At 35.8% G+C, this 21,977-nt stretch overlaps 3 protein-coding genes across 6 annotated transcripts; 2 read left to right on the top strand and 1 right to left on the bottom strand.

Moving 5' to 3' along the window:
• Positions 1-603: 603 nt before the first annotated feature.
• Positions 604-3,094, bottom strand: LOC100249030 (RPM1-interacting protein 4). 4 transcript variants are annotated; one of them, XM_059740078.1, is made up of 5 exons: positions 3,012-3,094; positions 2,730-2,882; positions 1,786-2,250; positions 1,465-1,665; positions 604-810 (listed from the first exon to the last, which is right to left on the bottom strand). In XM_059740078.1, exons 2-5 carry the CDS (start codon positions 2,733-2,735, stop codon positions 778-780), a joined length of 705 nt encoding a protein of 234 aa, XP_059596061.1. In that variant the 5' UTR covers positions 2,736-2,882; positions 3,012-3,094; the 3' UTR covers positions 604-777. The 4 variants fall into 4 exon arrangements, with proteins under 4 accessions (XP_059596061.1, XP_010647143.2, XP_059596059.1 ...); XM_010648841.3 differs by having other exon boundaries at positions 2,730-2,876; positions 3,012-3,085; XM_059740076.1 differs by having other exon boundaries at positions 1,786-2,876; positions 3,012-3,084.
• Positions 3,095-5,473: 2,379 nt separating this feature from the next.
• LOC100854121 (non-specific lipid-transfer protein) lies at positions 5,474-6,266 on the top strand. Its single transcript, XM_003635261.4, has 2 exons — positions 5,474-5,916; positions 6,061-6,266. Exons 1-2 carry the CDS (start codon positions 5,573-5,575, stop codon positions 6,068-6,070), a joined length of 354 nt encoding a protein of 117 aa, XP_003635309.1. The 5' UTR covers positions 5,474-5,572; the 3' UTR covers positions 6,071-6,266.
• A 4,318-nt stretch (positions 6,267-10,584) lies between these two features.
• Positions 10,585-12,923, top strand: LOC132254460 (uncharacterized). The gene is made up of 2 exons (XM_059740161.1): positions 10,585-10,916; positions 11,015-12,923. The coding sequence occupies exons 1-2, from the start codon at positions 10,585-10,587 to the stop codon at positions 12,921-12,923; spliced, it is 2,241 nt and encodes a 746-aa protein (XP_059596144.1).
• The last annotated feature ends 9,054 nt before the right edge of the window (positions 12,924-21,977 follow it).

Raw genomic sequence — 21,977 nt, 5'->3', positions numbered from 1 at the left:
CAAAATTACCCTTTATTTTTTAAATTTATGAAATATTATATTTTTTTTTTTTGCTTTTTTTGGTTTTTCTCCCTGCATTTTCAGTATCTGCCGCCGCTGCAGCCGCCACCGCCGCTCCCCCGTTCGTTTTCCGGGAACCATGCAAACCAAAAAAATTGCTTTTTTTTTTGGCTCTTGTGTTTTCTGGATCTCCTCCCTCATTCTTTTTCCGGGAAAATTCACCCTCGTTTGATTTCCGAGGAAATCCATACAAAAACCCCTAAGGAAAACAAAAAAAAATTGCATTTTTTTCTCCCTAATTTCTCTGGATCTGTCGTTGCCGCCTGCTCCTGTGTTTTCAACTGCCGCCGCCGCCCCGCCCCATCCTCGTTTGCTTTCCGAGAAAATTCTTGCAAAACCCCCAAGGAAAACAAAAAAGATTGTTGTTTTTTTGCTCCCCATGTTTTTTGGATCTTGGATCTGCCATGCGCCCCCAAGAGAAAAATAAAAAATAAAAAATTTCCGGTAGGGAGACCCTTAACCCCCAAGAGAAAGAAAATTTTTTTCTGGTAGGAGGCTTTAAGGGTAATTTCGAAAATTAAAAATATAAACAGTAAATCGTGTATGAATCCTATAATATTTTTCTTATTACCAACCAAAACCTATATTTCAATTATATGGGTTTCAAAACCATATATTTATCGTATGGAAGCCTATAAACACAACTTTCCCATAATAATATGTATGAAAATGTGTCTTTCTTATATGAAGGGGCTTGAGAAGCTAAAGCCGTGTGCATCAGTCCCTCCCCGCCGAAAAGCAGCAACATATCTGCATGGCAGCATGAGAACATGGTAAATTTGTACAAGGAAGCATCAAGCCAAGGGTAAGAAGATAAAAATGGAAAAGAATATTAAGTTCATACCTTGTTTGGTTTGCAAGAAAAAATCGAATAGAAATGGGTAACAAAAACTAGAATTGACTTTTAATTATTATGACTTGTTTAGATATTGTTCGCTTTAAACTCATCGACTTACACTACAAACAAGAGTTATGAAGACATGACATTATGGTGTAGGTCCACCTGCATTCATATTGTCCGTTTTGTGTCTTGGGTCTTTATGATTTTAAAACATATCCATATAAATTAGATGAGTCGTTAATTATAAGTACTAAAAACAACTTCTTTATACTGACATCATAATCGTTTTTTTATATAGGCACGACATCCTCGTCATGGTAGTGAGGTCACAAGTTGACCAAACTTTCATATTTCTACGCAGGAATTGATTCTAGTAATTCGTTGTGACACATGAATGCTATCCATCATTCATTTTGAGTTTATTAATTTCTAAAAATTTAAAACACGTTCATAAGGTTGAGAGGAATCACTTCATAAAAATGACAGAAAAAGCTCACTTCAACATTATTGGATTGAACAAACATAAGATCAACATAAACCATGAAGTAGTGATGCAAACACACCTTTGATCCAGAGGAAGAATTTTGATGCTTTTTCTGGCTGTTTGAATAAGCACTTTGTGGTGGGGGCACTCTTGGAAGCATGGTAGCTGCAACTTGTCTTTCCTGTTTGACCTTGTTGAAAATCACAGTAAAACCTTCCCCTGAAGTAGGGTCCGTTTCATCCCAAGCACCAAATTTGGGCACTGATGCCACTCTATGAGCCTGCCAACCCAATACACATAAAAACCTGAGGCCTCTAGTTAACCAGAGCTTCGAGACAATACTAAAAGTATATTAGTTAACCTAAAAAGCTTAAATTGTTAGGCAATGCAAATAACTTACATGATCATCAGGCGGAGGAGTTCCGATGCTTTTCAGTCTAGTATGCGAAGGTCCTGGGACCGAGGGAGAGAGGCTACTACTACCACCATCACTGAGCTGACTCTTCTTCCGGAGATGGGAGTAATCCAAGTTGCTTTTCTCGCTGCCAGATTCAGAGTTGATGCTCCTACTAGTACCCCCACTCCTCTGCTGATGATCAGAAGGGCTTCTCCGGTGAGAATCCCGCCTCCTGTGCCCCTCTACCTGGTTGTTTTCTTCTGGGGGGGGCTTCTGTGGATTGAGATGATGGGGAGGAGTGGCTTCACTCCTCCCAAACATAAAGGCTTCTGGATTCTCCTCAGGATCGTTAGGGTTTATCCTCAATCCAGTAGGACCGGTTTTCTCTTTGCGGGCATTGTCGAAGTAGGCTGTGTATGGGACATTGTCATTGTCCCAGTTTCCGAACTTTGGAACATGGGATCTTTGCTGCAACCAACTCATTTGTAAGCATGGCCCATCACAATATAATCAAACATTTGATAGTTGAAATTTCCATTAAATTTTTGTATCTAATTGGGAAAACTCTTGTTAAATTAATTGCTTTTAGCTGGTTTAATTCCATGGCGGATGAGTTCTGTTCAGACTAGAGCTTCAATTAATTAGTTTCATGGCTCTATTAAATTTTCTCAACCGTACTATCCTCAAAAGACAGCATTAAATGACTCTAAAGTCTAAACCTCCAACAAACAACTACCAAAGAAGATAAATTCATTATTTCATGACACCCGTCAATCCAAAGAGCGAATAAACACCACAAAATCAGAAACCCGGAGAGATTTGAATCAAACAGATGGCAGGCATCACATTAAAGCAAATGAAACAGTGGAAAACAGAGCCAAATTCTCAGAAATCCACATGAAAATTGATAGTGCTAAGAAAAAAAAAGGAATGAAAGAAACACTTACAGCCATGAATAATCAAGTGGGTGGGGAGAGATTTTCCTGGTTTTTATTTTTATTTTTTCCCAATTCAAGTCTGGTTTGGATTGGAGTGGTGTAGTATTAGCCTGGTTTTCAGTGTTGTTTGGACCCGGAAATCTCGAGGAGGTGAGCCTGCAGCTGCAGGCAGATGAGGCAGATGATTCGATGATTTCAATGCTTCAAATCTGAAAACAAACTGAATGGAAGATCAATCTATATAATAGCAACAAATCGGTTGTTTTGTCGCCTCTTGCAGCAACCTATTACCTTGGCATTTCCTCATGTCTGTTCTTGAAGACGTCCATCGCTAAGAAACATGGAGGAACAAGCCAGAAGAAAGGAAAACACATGAAAAATATAATAATCAACTTTTATATTTATTAAAATTTATTTTTTTTCTTTTGAATAATTTTTTTATTTGTTCTTGTTTTCTTCTTTATTTAAAAAAAAATAAAAGAAGAAGAAGAAGAGAAAGCACTTTTAGCTTTTTTAGGCGGGTAAAAATTGTTTTTATTTTACTTCTATAAACTATTTCTAAAAATAATTGTGGAATTTATTTTCAAAAACTTAATTTTTATGTTTAAAATTAGTGAAAATACTTTAAATTTATGAATAATTTTCATAATATTTTATTTTAAAATAATTTTATACAAATTCAATAAAAAAATTTAAAATTTATTTTGTTATATATAATCAAATATTGTTTATTTGTGAAAATACTATATAAACATATATAATACAAAAAATGTTAACATATGTTTTATCTTTTAAATTATTTTTTATAACATTCCATAAAAAATTTTAAAAATATATTTCAAATTTATTTTTTAAAATAAAATTTTAAAAATAAACTATTCTTCCTCAAAAATCCAATATACGAAAACCCTCTTGTTTTTGTTTTTTCTGTTTTAAAAACTGAAAATAAAATTGATTTTAAGAAAACTATTTTTAAAAAGGGTGTCCAAATAATCCCTCCTTTTTCTCCCTAATTTGCTTTCTTCTTAATTTTTATATTATCCTACTTGGCTCACCAGAAAGCTCTCTAGAAATCATCATAAATGCATACTGATATCCATCAATCCCACTGCTCAAACAGGGCCCCTCGCAATCACATTTTCCTAAGATTTTTGATATATTTATAGTAAATTAAAAAGAATGTATTTATAAAAAAAATAGTAATTTAATTTATTTTTTTCATTTTCTATTGTCTTTTATCCTTATTGGCAAAATACCGTAAAAATTATGTAGTGTCTTGTTGGGACAAAATGGCATAGATTTGGAAATGTTTTTTGAAGTGTAGTATATCCAAATATATATATTTTTTTTTTAAAAAAAAAAAACCTTTTCAAACCACTTAACATTCAAATTTGTTTAATTATCATGTACTTATAAATGAATTTGGAACAAGAAAAATAATAAATAAATAAATAAATATTAAATGAATGTTGACTTGAGAGTGATGGTAGATAAATGCTAATTGTGACACTTTTTTTTATTACTATTTTTATACCAAATTATTGGATGCATTTAATTTCATTAAATCATCACCTCTCTCCCACTCAACTTCCCAAGTAGCCCCAACAACCTCTTAAACTCATAACACCATTTTAGATAGCTCTTTACTTCTTTTATTTTAGTGATAATTAATCAAAAGAACATTTTTCGAATCTTTATATTAACATCCTAAATCATAAACTATTTTAATAGAATTACCAAATAATTATAAATGTTTTTATGTATTCTTAAAAAAAAATAAAAAAAAATTAACTTCTCAAAAATCAATCCAAATAAGACCATAATAATTATAAGAAATTAAAGAGTCTTTAATTTAGTGTGGTACAAAGAATTCTTTGCCCTTTAAATCAACGTCTCACCACCACCCGATCACCTTTCTGAAATTTTGAAAAAAGTCGGTTGAACATATCATGTCAAGGAACCAAAATTAATTTTGGTCAATGGGGTAGGTAGAGTGATATTTAAAACTCCTCATTTTCATCTTTCTTTGGTTCCTTTGAATTTAAGTTTTTCAAGTTAAAGATTCCAGAAAAATAGTTAAAAAAAATTAAAAAATAAAATCTCACATTTAATTTATCATAAAAATATATATATAAATACTTAAAATTAATTAAAAAATGTATATTTTAAGTCATTTAATTGTTGTAAAAATAAATAAAATAATTTTTAAAACCATATAAAATAACTTTTTAACTTTAAATATTTTTTTTTCTTTTTTCTTTCCCTTATTTGTTTTCCAAGAATCAATAATAGAGAAAAAAAATCTTGTAAGATTTTCCAAATTATATATATCCAAACGTTGTAATCTTATATCTATTTATTTCCTAGTTAAAGATATATATAACCTGTTTGGTAGACACATCCTAAGTTGTAATGAAAAGGCTTTTAAATTTTATTTTAATTTTAATTTTATTTTGTTTATGCATTTACAAAAATTAAATGCTGTAATGGACATTAGGTGAACTCCCACCAGATTATTAATAAGATTAAGACAATCGAACTATTAGTAAGATTACGACAGGGTTAGTTGTTGAGATTATTCCTTGAACTAAACAAACTCTAACCATCAATATAAGCGCTTAAGTCTTACCACACGCATGCAGATACAAACGCAGTCAAACAAATCAAAGCTCTGTTTTATCCCCATTTTCACTTAAAAATAACTGTAAGTTGAGTTATATTTAATAATAAGCCACAGGTGAGATGCCCTGGCCCCAGCCCAAGGCATTATAAATAAAGCAAACCCCTCACAATCCAAACATGTAAGCAAGCAATTAAGCAAGCAAACAACCATTTCTTCTTAAGAGGAAAGAATGGCTGAGAAGATGGTGTGGGTTCATGGGTTGGTGGTCCTGGCTCTGATCATTGCCAGCCCGGTGGTGGATGCGGTGTCGTGTGGTGACGCTGTCTCAGCTTTGATCCCTTGTGGATCGTTCTTGTTGGGCGTGGGTGCACCTAAGCCTAGCAGTGAGTGCTGTGCCAGTGCTCAAAGCTTGAACAAGTTAACAACTACTACTGCAGATAGGAGGGCTGTGTGTCAATGTTTTGTGAAGAGTGGCCCATCTTTTGGGGTTAAGCCTGCCAGAACCAAGCTCCTTCCTTCACTTTGCAAGCTCAATATCAACATTCCTGTCACCCCCAATGTTGACTGCAACAAGTAATATCTCTTTTTACACACTATGACCTTTCATTCTTTCGGATTTAGAATTTTGTTATTTAGATTTTGAGTTTTTCGTAAAATTAAGAGTATTTATTCACAATCTCTTATGATACTGGCTACTCACTGAGTTTGAATTTGCAGGGTTCAGTGAAACGTGGAAATTCTACTAGAGTGACTATGATATGAAGAAAATTAAATAAAAGTTGGTGGAGTGGCAGTGTGGAGGATTTTGTGCAAAAATTAAACTATTGTAGTTTGTTTGTTTGTTTCCTGTTGGATCATAGATATGTGGGAGAAGGACAAAGATTGTAGTATGGTAGCTAAAGAACTCCTTTTTCTTTCTCTTCTCTTTTTCTTGTTCTCCTAGACCTGTGTTTCTTCTTTCACCTTTCAGCAGTGTTCCCAATAATTCATGAGATGCAGGATTTGAAGAATGTAACCCAGATCCCAAACTATGTTTTATTTGAGATCAAGAAAATGAGACTATGTTTGGCTTCTAAAAAAAATTAAAGAAAATGATTTTCTTATGTTTGAATACTACAAAAAAGGCAAGAAAAAAATACTATAGAAAAGAGAAGGAAAAATGTTGAAAGATTTTCTCCTCATTTTCCTTACTAACTGAACGAAGTTTCAAGAAGATACATTCCTCAATAATCTAATTTTCTTTCCCTCAACTTTTCTATAGACTACCAATATAAATTTTTCTCACCATTTTTTGTCCTATATTTTTCTTCTTTATTTTCTTTACCTCAAGCTTTCTAGACACCAAACATATTGTGAAGGATTCAACAAAGTCACAACATGAAAATTAAGAACAAAGATAAGTGTCACTTTCCATGGAAAATTAATAACCCACATATCACAATGCGACTCACATATTAGAATATATAACATGATAAGTGCCATATGACCTAACCGTGGCCCTACTTCTTCATGTGGTGTAATGAGTTGGGGCTTTGCAATTAACTACCGACTTTTGGAGCATGGGCTTCAAATGCATTTAGATAACATTGAGGGATTTATGAATGGGATGTATGCAGCAGTACAACTGCCTTTTTACTATTCTAAAAATTGTACATATGGGCAAAGGATACACATGCAGGCCTCAGCATTAACTATTCAAGCAACCAAATGCGACTCAATAACATCCATATATTTAAAGATTCGATATCGCAATTTAGTGTTTCTATGATAAGTCATTGAAACCTATTTATATTTATTGAAAACAATCAAAGACTATATCATTATCATTGAAGCTTTCCCTTCTAGAAATCAAATCCACTTGATGTTCTATAAGCAAAACCATCCTTGAACACATCATACATTGAGGTGGTGTACTTTGGAACAAGGTATGTGACCCAAAAAAACAATGACAAAGAAGCACTTACAATTTCTTTTGTGTGTGTGTGTGTGTGAGCATTTAATAACAACTCAAACATTGTCAAAAGATCTGGGGTCTTGATTCCAAGGGATAAAAGCAGAACCAAAGAGAATCTAACATAGGTTTAGTAACTCACAGTTTAAGATGAAGATGTCTTGCTACTGAAATCTCCAAATGCAGTGAGGTACATCTGATGATGGGTGCAATTGGACTCGACTTCAGGGACAAGTTGCCTCCAAAATCTAATGAAAAATTATCACTGACTATTTTTTGGACAAATATAATCAGGATTAACTATCCTGCAATTTTCCAATTCCTGATCACATCACATAGCTCAGCAGTTACTGATAGCCCTTCCAACAGCAGCAGCAAGAAAAAATAAAATAAAATAAAATGGGAATAAATGAGATTATCTACATCGTCACTTTCCTGATATCAAGGTTGATTTCTTTTAACTTTATGAACTAAGCATTTGACAGATGCCAGGATCCTAAGTTCAAATTGCCTGTTGATTCTGTTGTTCCCCAATATTTACAAATTTCTCTAATTTTTCTATAAATGTCCACATTTACACATTAATCAACAAAAATATTAAAATGTTCTATTGTTATTCAGGTATTCAGCAATGCTAACCCAGAAAAATATTAAATTTCTTAAACTTCTTTCTGCAAGTTTCAAAATGACACCAAATCTTCTGCATCCACATCCATAGCTGATTTAATCCAAGCTTGCTCCATATCAGGATGCAAATGAATCACCCTAATTGTGAACTACTCAGTGAAACCTGACTCTGACATGATTCCAAATCCAATATGACCAACTACACAATTAATTCAGGTCAATAATGCAGAATTATTCTATTTAGATCTATACATATTGAAAGAACTTAATTGTTTTCACCAGCAGAACAACCAGAACTTATTACTTCTTCCTGCCACTTTTTCTTTAGCACCACCCATCATGCAATAATGTAATTGCATGTAGCACATCAACTACTATTTCAAGTGATAAGACTGCTGTTTTCCTTTGTCAAATTGGTAGGTAGAGGACAGACGAACCAAGTAAATGTCAGCCCCACAGATATCCTGCTGTCAAACTAACAACAGGCATAATAAATATAAACCTGCATGATTTGTATTTTTTTTTTCCATTGTCAGATTATCCTCAGATATTTAGGGAAAGTTGTGTTTTCATGGACCAATTTGTTAAATATATGGTTTTTGGAACCCAGATTTATGGAATATAAAAAATATCTTTCAATGTGGAAACTTATATCAGATTCATGCACTCTGAGCCTTCTGTATTTTTTCTACCGAAATTGCCCCTCCAGGTATCCACATCAGCAACCCATCTCAGCAGGGGTTGAAACTGAACCGGTTGAAAACTCCAAAATCAAATGTTGAGCTTCCCACAAAAACACCCTAGCCGACGGTTCTTTCTTCCCTCTTTCTCATTTGATACCCATTCCTCTCAGTTGTCTTCACTCCGTCACCAAGGCGAAGCAGAGGTTCCCACAAGAAAACCCTAGCCGATCGACCGCTCTTTCTTCCCTCTCTCTCATTTTGGCACCCATTCCTCTCATCTGTCTTCACTCGGTCACCAAGGCGAAGCAAAAAATCCCATAAAAATAGTGTAGCCGAGGGTTCTTTCTTCCCTCTCTCTAATTTGATACCCATTCCTCTCATATTTCTTCACTCCGTCACCAAGGCGAAGCAAATTTCAGTTGAGAAGGCCTTAATCCGATTTGTCACATCTTAGATTTTCTCTGTCGAGGTAAGCCATTCGTTCCGTGTTTTGCATTCGCATTCTCATTCATGAAAATCTGCTGTTTGTGTGGGTTTTTTCTGAACCAGGCGTGGCTGAAATGTTGGCATTTAGGAGTTGGTACTAAAATTTTAAATCTGTTGGTAATGAATCATCATCGTCTTTTTGCAAATCTGATTTTGTTCTGATTTTGTACTGTTTTATTTGGATTGACAAATTATCTCAACTCTGTTGTTTTGATATAAAGTAAAGGCAAGAATATGAGTTAGGAATTGTTTCGTTGAAAAAGATATTTGTTTTTGTTTTGGTTTAGAACTGAGAAAAACATATTTTGAATTGATTAGCGAAAAAGGAATTTTTTTTTTCCTAGTGGTGTTTTTGGGTATTGGGAAACAATGCATTTTTAGTGAAACCCATTTATTGGATTATGTTTTTGGATTGAGCTATGCAATGGATGACCAAAAGGGAACATTTTTTCGGGATGAAGTTTTCATTTTGAGAGCGAAAAAAGTTCTTAATAAATGGTGATTTTTAGATGGGAAAGTTGTTCCAAATTACTCAGTTTTTTGGGTTTTTTTTTATATTGATGGTTGATGGGTGCTAAAGTTTTTGTTGTGTTTTTTTGTTTTTGTTTTATATGTATAATTTCAGATCACGTCCCATTTCTTCAAACATATAGTAACATATGTATGGTTACTATATGTTAATGTTCTTGTTGATTAGTAATTGATATTGATTCAGAGATCCGTTTTAGAAGATGGTAATAGGAAAGGCTATATAGGAACTATTGGTATCCATGCATTGGTTTAATTCCCTTCATAACATAAATAGAAAATAGGGAATGCTGGTCAGAATGGATGAAATGCATTTTTATCTATATATTGTTTGTTTTGGTGATCAGTTGGTTAACCTTATTGTACTGGTAAGTTAAGCTTATGTACTACCTCATTATTCCTGAATGTACGACCTTAATCGACTGTATGTACTGCATTAGTCAACATCAGGTACTACCTGAGCCAACCTTGGGTACAAGTTGTGTGACGATTGGAAACTTCATTTTTTAATATTCAAATAATTCATATGTGAATAAAAGTTGTCTTTATTGTTAACCCAATGGGGTTCAGTTTGTCAAACATAGGACCTACAGGCTGTTTTCAAGTCATGCATAAATTAAATTGTATTCACTTCCACATACAAGCTATCATGACATTATGTGTTTGACTACTCTGCTCATTTGGTTCCCCGTACCTTTACTTGAGACTGTACCATAGGTACTATCTTAATTAACCTTAGGTCTAACCTTAGTAATCTTTAAGTACTAGGTTAGATATCCTTAGGTACTACCGTAGTTGGACTTGTACACTACTTGTGTGCATCGGCCAATTAGCATGTTTGAACCTTAATTGTGTGCATCAGCCAATTAGCATGTTTGAACCTTAAAGTCTATGGAATCAACATGCATAATTCCTCAATCTTTCGTTGTTGTATTGTTTTTAACAAATCTTTATGTCAATAAGGAAATGGAAGAGGAGATGTTTTGTTACATTCATGAAGGTGGTGAGCTTGTTAAGACTGCTGTTGGGTCCGTCGAATATAAGGGAGGTCGGACCAATTGCAGTGTTGTTAGCAAGAATATCTCACAATCTGAATTCGTTTCAAAAGTATGTGGTGTACTGAACTTGGATTCCAATTCCATTAAATTGGAATTCACAGTCAAGTTTGACCCATCATGTCTATTGCCACTGCATAATGATGACGACATAGTCAATATGTTCAAATTCAACGACATGTTTTGTCATGTCTACATCTCCCAGTGTTCCGAATGTGGTGATGACCTCATTTGCCCTACTAGGTACCTGATGTCCTTCCACAATAATGTTCCCTTTTGTATAATCGCTTTTCACACTTAGATTGATGGATGATCAAATTCTTTCCTTATGTTTTTTGTAGTGGCCCAACCCCCATTGTTGCTTCAAACTCAGCTCATGTTTCCTCTATTGGCGAGCCCCCATTACACATCTCTAATGAGTCGCCCACAATTCAGTCAGTTGGGTTTTCCCAAAGATGTGCTATGACAAATACCGTTCAACTTCAACCAAGCCGGTTCGAACATTCAATTGTAGGTAGTGGACATACCTTCCCAAATGCGTCGGAGTTTCGAGATGCAATCTATTTGATGTCTTTGGCTGGAAAATTTCGATATTCTTACAAAAGGAATAGTCCAAAACACATGACCGTAGTATGCACAATTGAAGATTGTCCTTGGAAAATCACTGCGCGTGCAATAGGGGATTCAAACATTGTTCAAGTACACACATTCCGAAATGTGCATAACCATTGCTTGGAAGATGTTGTCTTGTCTCAGCCTTTAGTGAGATCCACTCGTGCATCGTTGGTCATTGATGATGTCATTCGATCTACTCCTGAATACCAACCACGCCAAATTTGTAAGGACTTTGTAAGGCAACATGGCATCCAGTTAACTTACCTACAAGCATGGAAAATGAAGGAGAAGGCTAAGGAGCGCATTTATGGACAACCCAAGAATTATTACAAATTGTTGCCATGGATGTGTGAAAGAATGCTTGCAACAAATCCGGGATCGAGTGTTGAGCTAAGTTATTCCAATGATGACCATTTTGAGAAGCTTTTTGTTGCTCATTCAATATCTATCGAAGGGTTTGTAAGGGGGTGTCGACCAATCATTGCAATTGATTCGGCCCATATGAGTGGGCCTTATGGCGGTGCTCTATTTTCAGCCACCTCTTACGATGCTAATGACTCCATGTTCCCCTTAGCCTTTGGAGTGATGAGGTCGGAAAATTATGAAGATTGGTTATGGTTCTTGGAAAAACTGAAGATAGTTGTGGGAAACAAGGAAGTTATTATTATCTCAGATAGACATCATGCTTTGCTTCGTAGTGTCCCTGAGGTGTTTGGCATTGAAAACCATGCTTATTGCTACCGTCACCTAAAGGAGAATTTTAGTAGTTTCTTGTCCAAGCATAACACACGAGGGAACAAGGGTAAAGAAAATGCATTGCAATTCCTAGATAGCATTGCGTATGGAAGGCTAGAACATGATTATAACGTTTCCATGGTTGAACTAAAAAAATACAACGAGGCTTTAGCCACATGGGTTGAAGAAAATGCGCCGCACCATTGGGCCATGTCAAAATTCCCAAAACAAAGATGGGATAAAATGACTACGAACCTTGCCGAGTCATTTAATGCTTGGTTACGGATTGAAAGACATCACTCTATTTGTAACTTTTTATTGGAGCACATGTCCAATTTAGCTTCTATGCTTGTGAAGCATCAAGAAGAGTCTAAGAATTGGAAAGGGTGTATAGGGCCAAAAATTGAAGCTAAGGTGCAGGAAAATATTGCAAAGGGTGCGGTGTATCCAGTCACACCGTTCAAGAATGGAGTATTTGGGGTATGTATCGGGAGAGCCTTGTTGAATGTAGACATTCTGAACCATACATGCACTTGTAGGGGTTGGCAGATGTTGGGAATCCCTTGTGAGCATGCCACAGCCGTCATTATTTCCATTGGTCAAAATGTTACTGATTTCGTCGATGATTGCTACAAATACCCAATGCAAGAGTTGATATATGGGGGCTCTTTCTCCGGCATAGAGACCCATGACATGCCTACTGTGGACGATGATGGTTTGGTTCGATCTATCACCGGGGAGGTGTTCTTCTCTCTAAAGCCTCCACATACAAAGCGTCCTCCCGGAAGGCCAAGGAAGAAGCGCATTGAGTCTCAATTTCAAGATAAACGGCCTGTTTATTGCTCTCGTTGTCATATGTCCGGCCACAACAGAAAAACCTGCAAAAATCCTTTGCCCTAAATGCATATCTGTCTACTTATTGCATTATGCTGATCTTGTATTACTCTATTTCAACTAACTGGTTGTCACCCAATCATCGTTACTAGTTGAATGTTTTGTGTTTTTCCATTCACCTGCAATGTTCATTGAGTTACATTATATTTCTCTGCTGATTCAGTTCTTTCACAAAGTCCGAACTATGTTTGCACCACATCTTGTTTTAATGGTATTTACTCAAATCCCATGTATTTGGTAAGATTACATTGCTTAAGCCATTTCAACCATACTGTAGTTTATGTTCCCATGTATCATTTGGTGGCATTTTTCAGAGGCTGGTTGCTAATATCAGTGTCAGCTGGCCTGTTTCATTTAATTATCTGCATATTTGTCCTTTGATTTGAGTGCTATTTTCCCAACCGCATGGAATAATTTTTTCCCATTTCCGTAGGACAAGACGAATATGTACAGACTCTAGCTAGTGCTGCAAATAGTCCTCAATGAACGCAACAGTGTCAGAGATACAATCATGGCCGCATGTCATATGTGATTTCATAGTTCATGATAAGTTTCTTCCTATCTGCTGCTACGTACCAAAATGACCAAGGGTTGATTTTAGTTTGTCCAAAATTTATTAATTCATATCATGTTGTGTGCTGATGTGATTTGTTCCAATTGTAAAACCATTATTTATGTTCTATATGTGATGTATCTAATGAAGTATTCCACATCCCATTGTAACAGTGACAGTTGGGTTATGCTGAATATGAGGACCTTATGTACAAGAATGGCCAACGTGTAAGGGAAAGGAAGAGTACCTGGTAATGCTGCTGCTAGAGCATATGGGATGCAGTCACAGCAATGTAATAGGGTTGTTCATTTTTCCTTCAATATTGTAAAGTAAGAGAGTAGGAACATGGACAACACTCAGTATTTGTTCTTTTATTATAGTTAAGGGTGCTAGTCAGTGTTGTATTGGCGACTGATTGGACAACAACTGTGATTGTAAGATGTAATCCACAGTGATAGGTTTATTATGGGGTATGGTACTAATTTCATAAGAGAACAACAAACATAGACTGGAACCTATTTGTTTGTACATTGATGCAGTTTCAGTTTATCCTTCCATACTCACATTAGTAAATTGTTTGATGACTTTCCTTTCATATTTAGTTATTGTGTAAGCTTTTACATATCATCTTCTGTTAATGTTATTGGTAAGTTGAGAGGTTTGTTTGGTTTGATTTACTACATTAGAAACAGTTTGCTGGTATACCAATAGTTTGCAATGGCGCCCTTCAAATCCTGATCTACCAGGGTTCAGGACTATTGCACATTCTCATTGGCACGGGTTACTCAGGGTTCCTAAATGATTGTGCATTTTGCTAATTTTGTGCTTCAAACCATGTACAGGTTGTTATAGAAAAAATAAATGTGGTAGAAAACCAATAAATATTTGCTTCGCATGATCACCTTCCATATCCAACCACAACCATCGTAACTTGACATAACCAGAAAAATGAGAAAACAACAGTATGATTAAATAAATAAATATTGAGAGTGAAAAATTGTCGGGAGAGTAAAATTTATCGAATATGGTTTAAGGTAGTGTCATGCTGCAATAGGTAATGAAATTAACTAATAAAAGTCTGAAGCCACAGAATGACTACATTTCTCGCGGGTGCGTTAAGGTAGTACCTTATGTACATTAAGGTAGTACCTGAAGACCATTAATGTAGTACCTTATGTGCATTAAGGTAGTACCTGAAATTTCTTATGATTACATAAGGTACCGTTGGAGTAACCTATGAGAACATAACAATGTCATGCTGCAATAGGTCATGAAATTAACTAATAAAAATCTGAAGCCACAGAATGGCTACATTTCTCGCAGGTGCGTTAAGGTAGTACCTTATGTACATTAAGGTAGTACCTGAAGACCATTAAGGTAGTACCTTATGTGCATTAAGGTAGTACCTGAAATTTCTTATGATTACATAAGGTACCGTTGGAGTAACCTATGAGAACATAACAATGTCATGCTGCAATAGGTCATGAAATTAACTAATAAAAATCTGAAGCCACAGAATGGCTACATTTCTCGCGGGTGCGTTAAGGTAGTACCTTATGTACATTAAGGTAGTACCTGAAGACCATTAAGGTAGTACCTTATGTGCATTAAGGTAGTACCTGAAATTTCTTATGATTACATAAGGTAACCTATGAGAACATAACAATGTCATGCTGCATTACATATAACAACATGCCATGTGTTATGTTTTTATAACTTACTCATTCGGTAGGTTATGTAATAATAAAAAATTTTAGGTACTACCTTAATGCACATGAGGTACTACCTTAATGACATGAGGTACTACCTTAATGTACCTAAGGTACTACCTTAAGGCACCTTAGAGAAATGATGCTCTTCTATGATTTAAGTCAGAATTAGTTCATTGCATTACATATTACAGCATGCCATTATTATATTCTTATTGCTCACTCATTCTGTAGGTTATGTAATCATAAAAAAGTTGAGGTACTACCTTAATGCACATGAGGTACTACCGTAAGACCCTGAGGTACTACCTTAATGTACCTCATGTACTACCTAAATGGACATTCGAGAAATGTTGTTCTTTTTACAAATATTTTGTTGTGACTATTTATTTAAGTAAACAGTTGTTTTCCCATTTTGGTATTCATCTAGATTTTGAAGGGTTGTGGTTGGATATGGAATGTGATCATGTGAACCATTTATTTTTTGGTTTTATCTCAACACATATATTTATTTGCCTATCACAACCTACAGATTGTTGGAAGCAAAACATGCTACATGCAAAACCATTTTGGAACCCTGTATAACTTTTTGCAAATATTCTTCATGAGTAAGAGCTAAGCCAAATATTAAGAACATGATGAAATGCCAGATCATCACTTAATATTATTAACTAAAAGAAAAAAAACTCGTGATATGTAACAAAGAATTATCTCAACACATGACAATCTAAAAAAATCACCAGTGCCAATAGTCTTCAATGATTCATTACGAAAGAAACCTAATTAGGATGGAACAGGGAAAAAATTGAAAGGATATGTAACAAATGCCTTATCTCTATTAGGATTTCCTGTATAAAACAAAACACAAACATAGTCCTTTGAATGTGTACATCAGCAAAATGTTTCTAATGTAGTCAACAAACCAAAGAAACCTAATTTTGATCATATGGTAAACCAAGTTTGCTTCATACAATCCGAAGAAAGAGGATAACATATGACTCATTCTGATATTACTCCCTCTTGTAAGCTATAGCAACAACATCACCATGCAGTCTTTCTTTCCCTTACGCGTTGCCCATTGTTGTACATAAAGTTCTGACATTCAGCATCACCATACTGTCACTGTTACAATGGGAAGTGGTATACTTAATAAGATACAATAAATATAGAACATAAATAATGGTTTTAGAATGGGAACAAAATCACATCATCACATAACAGGATATGAATTCAGTCATTTGTGGACAAACTACAATCAAGTATTGCTTTATATGGTAAGTAGCTTCAGATAGGAAAAAACTTATCATCAACCATGAAGTCACAAATGACAGGAGGCCATAATTTTATCTCTAACAGTGTTGCGTTCATTGAGCACTAGTTCCACAACTAGCTGGAGTCTGTACATGTTGAGCTTGTCCTACAGAAATGGGAAAAACTTATTTCATACTGTTTTTTTTTTTTAAAAAAAACAAAACCAATTAGGATGTAAACTAACTCTAACCTCTGCCACTGAAGTAGTTAAGGTGGCCCCATTCCAAAATTCCATGAATTTTAGTGCAAGGATACCACAGTCAAACCTATAACACATCACATTTAGGCTTGTCATGTACATCATAGAAATCTAAGAAAAAAAAATCACCTCAAATGTCCGTTTTGGTTAGAATATATGAATATTTTACCCATTCAGTTGTTGCACAAGGTGTGGTTGGACATGCTCAAAAGTCGAGACATCCACGTCCATATGAATTGCATATGCATGCAGTGCTTTATTGATTGCCATAGATAATCGCCTTGTTGCAGCACTAATACTGTTTCCTCGCCTCAAGGGCAAAGATGAAAGAATTTCAACTCGTGCAGCTGCAAAATTAACTACATGCATGTGCCAGTGATTGTTCTCACAAACTGGAATGAACATCTGCATTATCATAAAAGAGTTATTACCTTTTATGTTATAAGATAATAGTCATGTCCAATGCCATTGCATATATTACTATGGAAATGAAATTTAACAACCGTTATTTACCATGTCACATGTCCCCAAATCATGGCCCAATATACCAGCATCCAGATACATGCGACATCTATCCATGATCACCTGGCTGGTTGCATTTGTTTTCAAGTTGGTCAGAATCACCTGTTCACGGGTGGGGTTATCAATACAAACATCAACAAATGCTATTCTATTTTGAGACTATGTCAATTTAGGATATTAGAGGGTTCACCGAGAACGAAGGATCAAAATAATGTGTGCGCGCTGGTGGTGCTTGCTGTCCATTCATCATGCGAGAGACAATCGCCACAATCTGGCAAAGTTGTAGAAATGAACAAATTTTACAACCCCATCAACACTTTATACATTATATGACCAATTACTTTTGAATTTAATTCAACATAAAGATAAGTAACTTACTACTGAATTAACCCACCACCCTGCATTTAGACAAGAAATTTCTTCTCGGGTAATGTACATCCCATACATCTCGCATAAAATCTCGCTAGAATGATTGAAAATGAATCATGTCATAATGATGTAAAATTATTCACATATTAAATGATTGCAAGAATTATTTTTAGAAAAATGAAATGTACCTAGGATCGCCAATTTCTGCCAAAGCGTAATCTGCTACTACCCGATGAGCATGGGGGATTTTAGGGAATTGTTTAACACATTGGGTGACAAATGGACTTTTGCAAGTGGGAGGACGCTTCACTATCCTCTTACAAGTCCGCTTAAATCTCTTGATAGATGAAGGTTTAATGGCTTGATCACCACTCCCACCTACCCTATCACATTCTCGCGCTTCTTCTATTGTCACTTGTGGTGGAAGCGATGCCTCTGCATGAGACTGTGGGGCCATTGGCTCGGAATGAGTGGCTTCTGGTGACGGTTCCATTCCAATTGGAGAATGGGGGGTTGGTGCGAGGTTATCTTGTGGTTCTATTTCGTCAGCTGACGTCTGCTTGCCCGGTGTTTCGCGCATTGGTTGATATTCAGCGTGGTGCTGTGCTTTTGGGCAAGGGATTGAAGATATCCCCTCTGGTCCACTTCGGCGGGAACATAGTGCAGCAACATCCCGCGCCAGAGAGGAAGCTAATCGTAGCATACTCTCCGATGTGTCAATGACACGGGCTTTAATAACCTATTACATAGTGGAAAACAGAATAGTTTTAGAATAGTATTGTATGCATTGTATAGAAGAACTTGTATGAGTGGTTAGTGAAGAAGAACTACCTCTGTAGCATCGTCATCAGCTGTAGAGGTTGAGGCTACTGATGGTACATCCATATTGGCTGTGCTTTGTGCTCGCTCCTGTGCCTGTGTCTTGCATCATTATTTCAATGAGGGAATCAACAAATTGGTTATTACTGGTGCGAGGCTAATATGGTAATTTAACTAGTAGGGAAAGCTTTGTTGAGTTAGAGCATACATGCACATATCCATAACCACCGAATGTTGATATTTCAGCTGCTAATCGGCGTTTCATTACATCGTCAGTCCATGCAGCAGCTAGCGGGCTGGTCACTTCAACATTGACTGATGGCATGTAGAAGTATGCCATGTAGAACAGCTGTCCAAGGGTAGTATATGAAACAAAGAGCATTAAAAGAGCAAATTGCAGTAAGCATGACATTCAAATTAAAATGTAAACTAAGTTCATACTAATTACAAAAGGGGTTGGAGCCTAAACTATACCTGGAGGAACATGAGGCAGCCTCGGATGTAAGTAGGCTGCTTTTGTCGATATTCCTTTATTCCATCTTCTAAGTGTTTCAGCAGAAACTTTGCCCAATTCCTTTGGACACCAACATCACCATCCCATATGGTGTCCCAAAGGTCATGGCTTCCTTCAAGCTTTGAGTTAGGTGCCAGTAGAGTGGCACATGAAAAAATTAAAAATGATTTTAAAAATTCATCACACACGGGCAAGTTCTCAAGGTTTTGCTCCAGTACCCTGAGAGTGTATGTGCGATTGGACGGGGTTGTTCTCTTAAGGATAACCACGTCTACCCCGGAGTTAGGGATGCCCATCACTTTGTTGACATGTTCTTCATTGACAGTGATAGCATTGCCGGTTTCCATATTAAGTCTATGGTAGGTAAAGTCATATTGAGATATGAGCCACCCGCATAGCTCATATCTTAGTTCGCGGCAAGCAAAAGTCAGTAGGCCCCCAAAGCCCATCTCTCTAATGGCTTGCTGTTTTTCAGGGGCTAGGCGTGCAATGACAGTTATGAATTTCTTCCCAGAACATCGGGACTTAGGAAGCTTAACCTACAATTAAAATGAAATATGGGTTAATGACAAAAAAAATCCAATATATGCAAATTTCCAATTAAGCTGAATTTGAAGATTGGAGCCATTGTTCAATGAAATCTGTTTTACCCACCTGTGTGCATGTTGGTGGAACATGCTCCTTCCTTTTTCTCTTTTCTGTTGGCATGTGTATAATCAGTATGTTTGGATGGCGATACTTAATCGACGAGTTTCGAAACCTACAAAGTAATCAATGGCCTTATGAACATTGAAGCCTACGGATATGAAAGTTGTACAAAGGAGTAAAAATGAGACACGTATGATTTCAAATAGATTATTGTGATATATATTAATGTCATTGGTTTAGCACAAGATCAACAACTCTGAAACATGAAGAAGAAAACTATGAACAGTGATGGAAAAAAATGTTTCCCAAATTTTCAACACTCTCCTGTACAATTAGTTTAAAGTCAGTATGCACTAATGAACAAATCAGAATTGTCAAAACTATGAGAAGACTAACAAGCAAGTGAAGATAAGCTGTGGCGACGAGAGAAAGGGGAAATGAGGGAAAAACTAAGAATAACAAAATACATTGATTCAATGGTATACAATTCATGTTATTGCGTAGGCGTACTATATAGTACAACAAAGCAGTAGTCTTTATACATGGAAACATATACTGCAGTTTGGTTAAATTGGTTTAAGCAATGTAATGGGAGGCAATACATGTGGTTGGAGTAAATACCAATAAAACAAGATGTGGTGCAACCATAGTTCGGACATTGTGAAAGAAATTAATAATCAAAGCAATATAACTTAACTCAATGAACATAGCAAGTGAAGGCAAAGGTACAAAATATTGAAATAGTAACGCTAATTTGGTGACAACCAATTCACTAAAGATACTTGAAATAGAGTAAGACAAGATCTACATAATGCAATAAGGTGACAAATATGCATTTAAGGCAAAGGTTTCCTGCAGGTTTTTCTGTTGTGGCTAGACATATGACAACGAGAGCAACAGATAGTGCGTTTATCTTGAAATTAGGACTCAACGAGAGCAATAGATAATACCAATAGTTCCTATATAGCATTTCCTATTTCCATGTTCTAAAAGAGATCTCTAAATCAATATCAATTACTAATCAACAAGAAGAGTAACATATACTAACCAAAAATATTTGAAGAAACGGGTCGTGAATTTAAACTATACATATAAAACAAATACAAAAAAAATAAAAAAACAACAACGAAAACGTTAGCACCCACCAACCATGAATATCACAAAAACCCAAAAACATGAGTAATTTCGAATCTATAAATCACCATTTCAGAAGCACTTATTTCGCTCTCAGAAGAAATACATCATCCCCAAAAAGTGTTCCATTTTGGTAATCCATTGCATAACCCAATCCAATAAATGGGTTTCACTAAAAATGCATTGTTTCCCAATACCCAAAAACAGTTTGGGGAAAAAAAAATTCCTTTTTTGGCAAACCAATTCAAAATATGTTTTTCCCAATTCTAAACCACAACAAAAACAATTCCCAACTCATATTCTTGCCTTCATTTTATATCAAAACAACAGATTTTCGAGAATTTGCCAATCCAAATAAAACAGTAAAAACTCAGAAAACGCATGGAATTGAAAAAAAATGATGATGATTTATTACGAATAGATTTAAAAATTTAGTACCAACTCCTAAATGCCAACATTTAAGCCACACCTAGTTCATAAAAAACCCACACTAACAACATATTTACGTCAGTGTAAATGCGAATGCAAAACAATGAAGGAATGGGTTACCTCGAGACAGAAAATCTGAGATGAAACAAATGGGATTAAACCCTTCTCAACTGAAATGACAGAAGGAAGGAATGCATTACCTCGAGACAGAAAATCTGAGATGAAACAAATGGGATTAAGCCCTTCTCAACTGAAATGACAGAACTTTTTTAACACTCTACAAGGTTCTCTGCTTTGCCTCTGTGACAAAGTGAAAACAGATGAGAGGAACAGGTAAGGAATGAGAGAGAGGGAAGAAAGAACTAACCATTTGAAAGGAATGGGTATGGAATGAGAGAGAAGGAAGAAAGAACCGTCGGCAAGGGTCTTGAAGCGTCGGCTACACCGTTTTTCTGGGAACCTCTGCTTCTCCTTGGTGACAGAGTGAAGACAACTGAGAGGAATGGGTATCAAATGAGAAAGAGGGAAGAAAGAACCGTCGGCTAGGGTGTTTTTGTGGGAAGCTCAACATTTGATTTTGGAGTTTTCAACCGGTTCAGTTTCAACCCCTACTGAGATGGGTTGCTGATGTGGATACCTGGAGGGGCAATTTCGGTAGAAAAAATACAGAAGGCTCAGAGTGCATGAATCTGATATAAGTTTCCACATTGAAAGATATTTTTTATATTCCATAAATCTGGGTTCCAAAAACCATATATTTAACAAATTGGTCCATGAAAACATAACTTTCCCAGATATTTAAATGGAGGACTGTAGATATGGACCAGACAGAGCTCGAAGAGAATCAGCGATA

Source organism: Vitis vinifera, chromosome 10 (assembly GCF_030704535.1).
Source record: "Vitis vinifera cultivar Pinot Noir 40024 chromosome 10, ASM3070453v1".
Taxonomy (NCBI): Eukaryota; Viridiplantae; Streptophyta; class Magnoliopsida; order Vitales; family Vitaceae; genus Vitis; species Vitis vinifera.
Note: the sequence above shows the minus strand (reverse complement) of the source record. Positions and strands in the feature narration are given on the sequence as shown.

What these genes read in the sequence shown, in the direction of transcription:
- LOC100249030 (XM_059740076.1), bottom strand. Translation starts at nt 2,265, where the DNA reads ATGAGTTGGTTGCAGCAAAGATCCCATGTTCCAAAGTTCGGAAACTGG. An exon ending in CTCCTCCGCCTGATGATCAT is followed by an intron (nt 1,666 to 1,785) that starts GTAAGTTATTTG and finishes TTGGGTTGGCAG; the next exon opens with GCTCATAGAGTGGCATCAGT. An exon ending in ATTCTTCCTCTGGATCAAAG is followed by an intron (nt 811 to 1,464) that starts GTGTGTTTGCAT and finishes GCTGCCATGCAG; the next exon opens with ATATGTTGCTGCTTTTCGGC.
- LOC100854121 (XM_003635261.4), top strand. Translation starts at nt 5,573, where the DNA reads ATGGCTGAGAAGATGGTGTGGGTTCATGGGTTGGTGGTCCTGGCTCTG.
- LOC132254460 (XM_059740161.1), top strand. Translation starts at nt 10,585, where the DNA reads ATGGAAGAGGAGATGTTTTGTTACATTCATGAAGGTGGTGAGCTTGTT. An exon ending in GACCTCATTTGCCCTACTAG is followed by an intron (nt 10,917 to 11,014) that starts GTACCTGATGTC and finishes TGTTTTTTGTAG; the next exon opens with TGGCCCAACCCCCATTGTTG.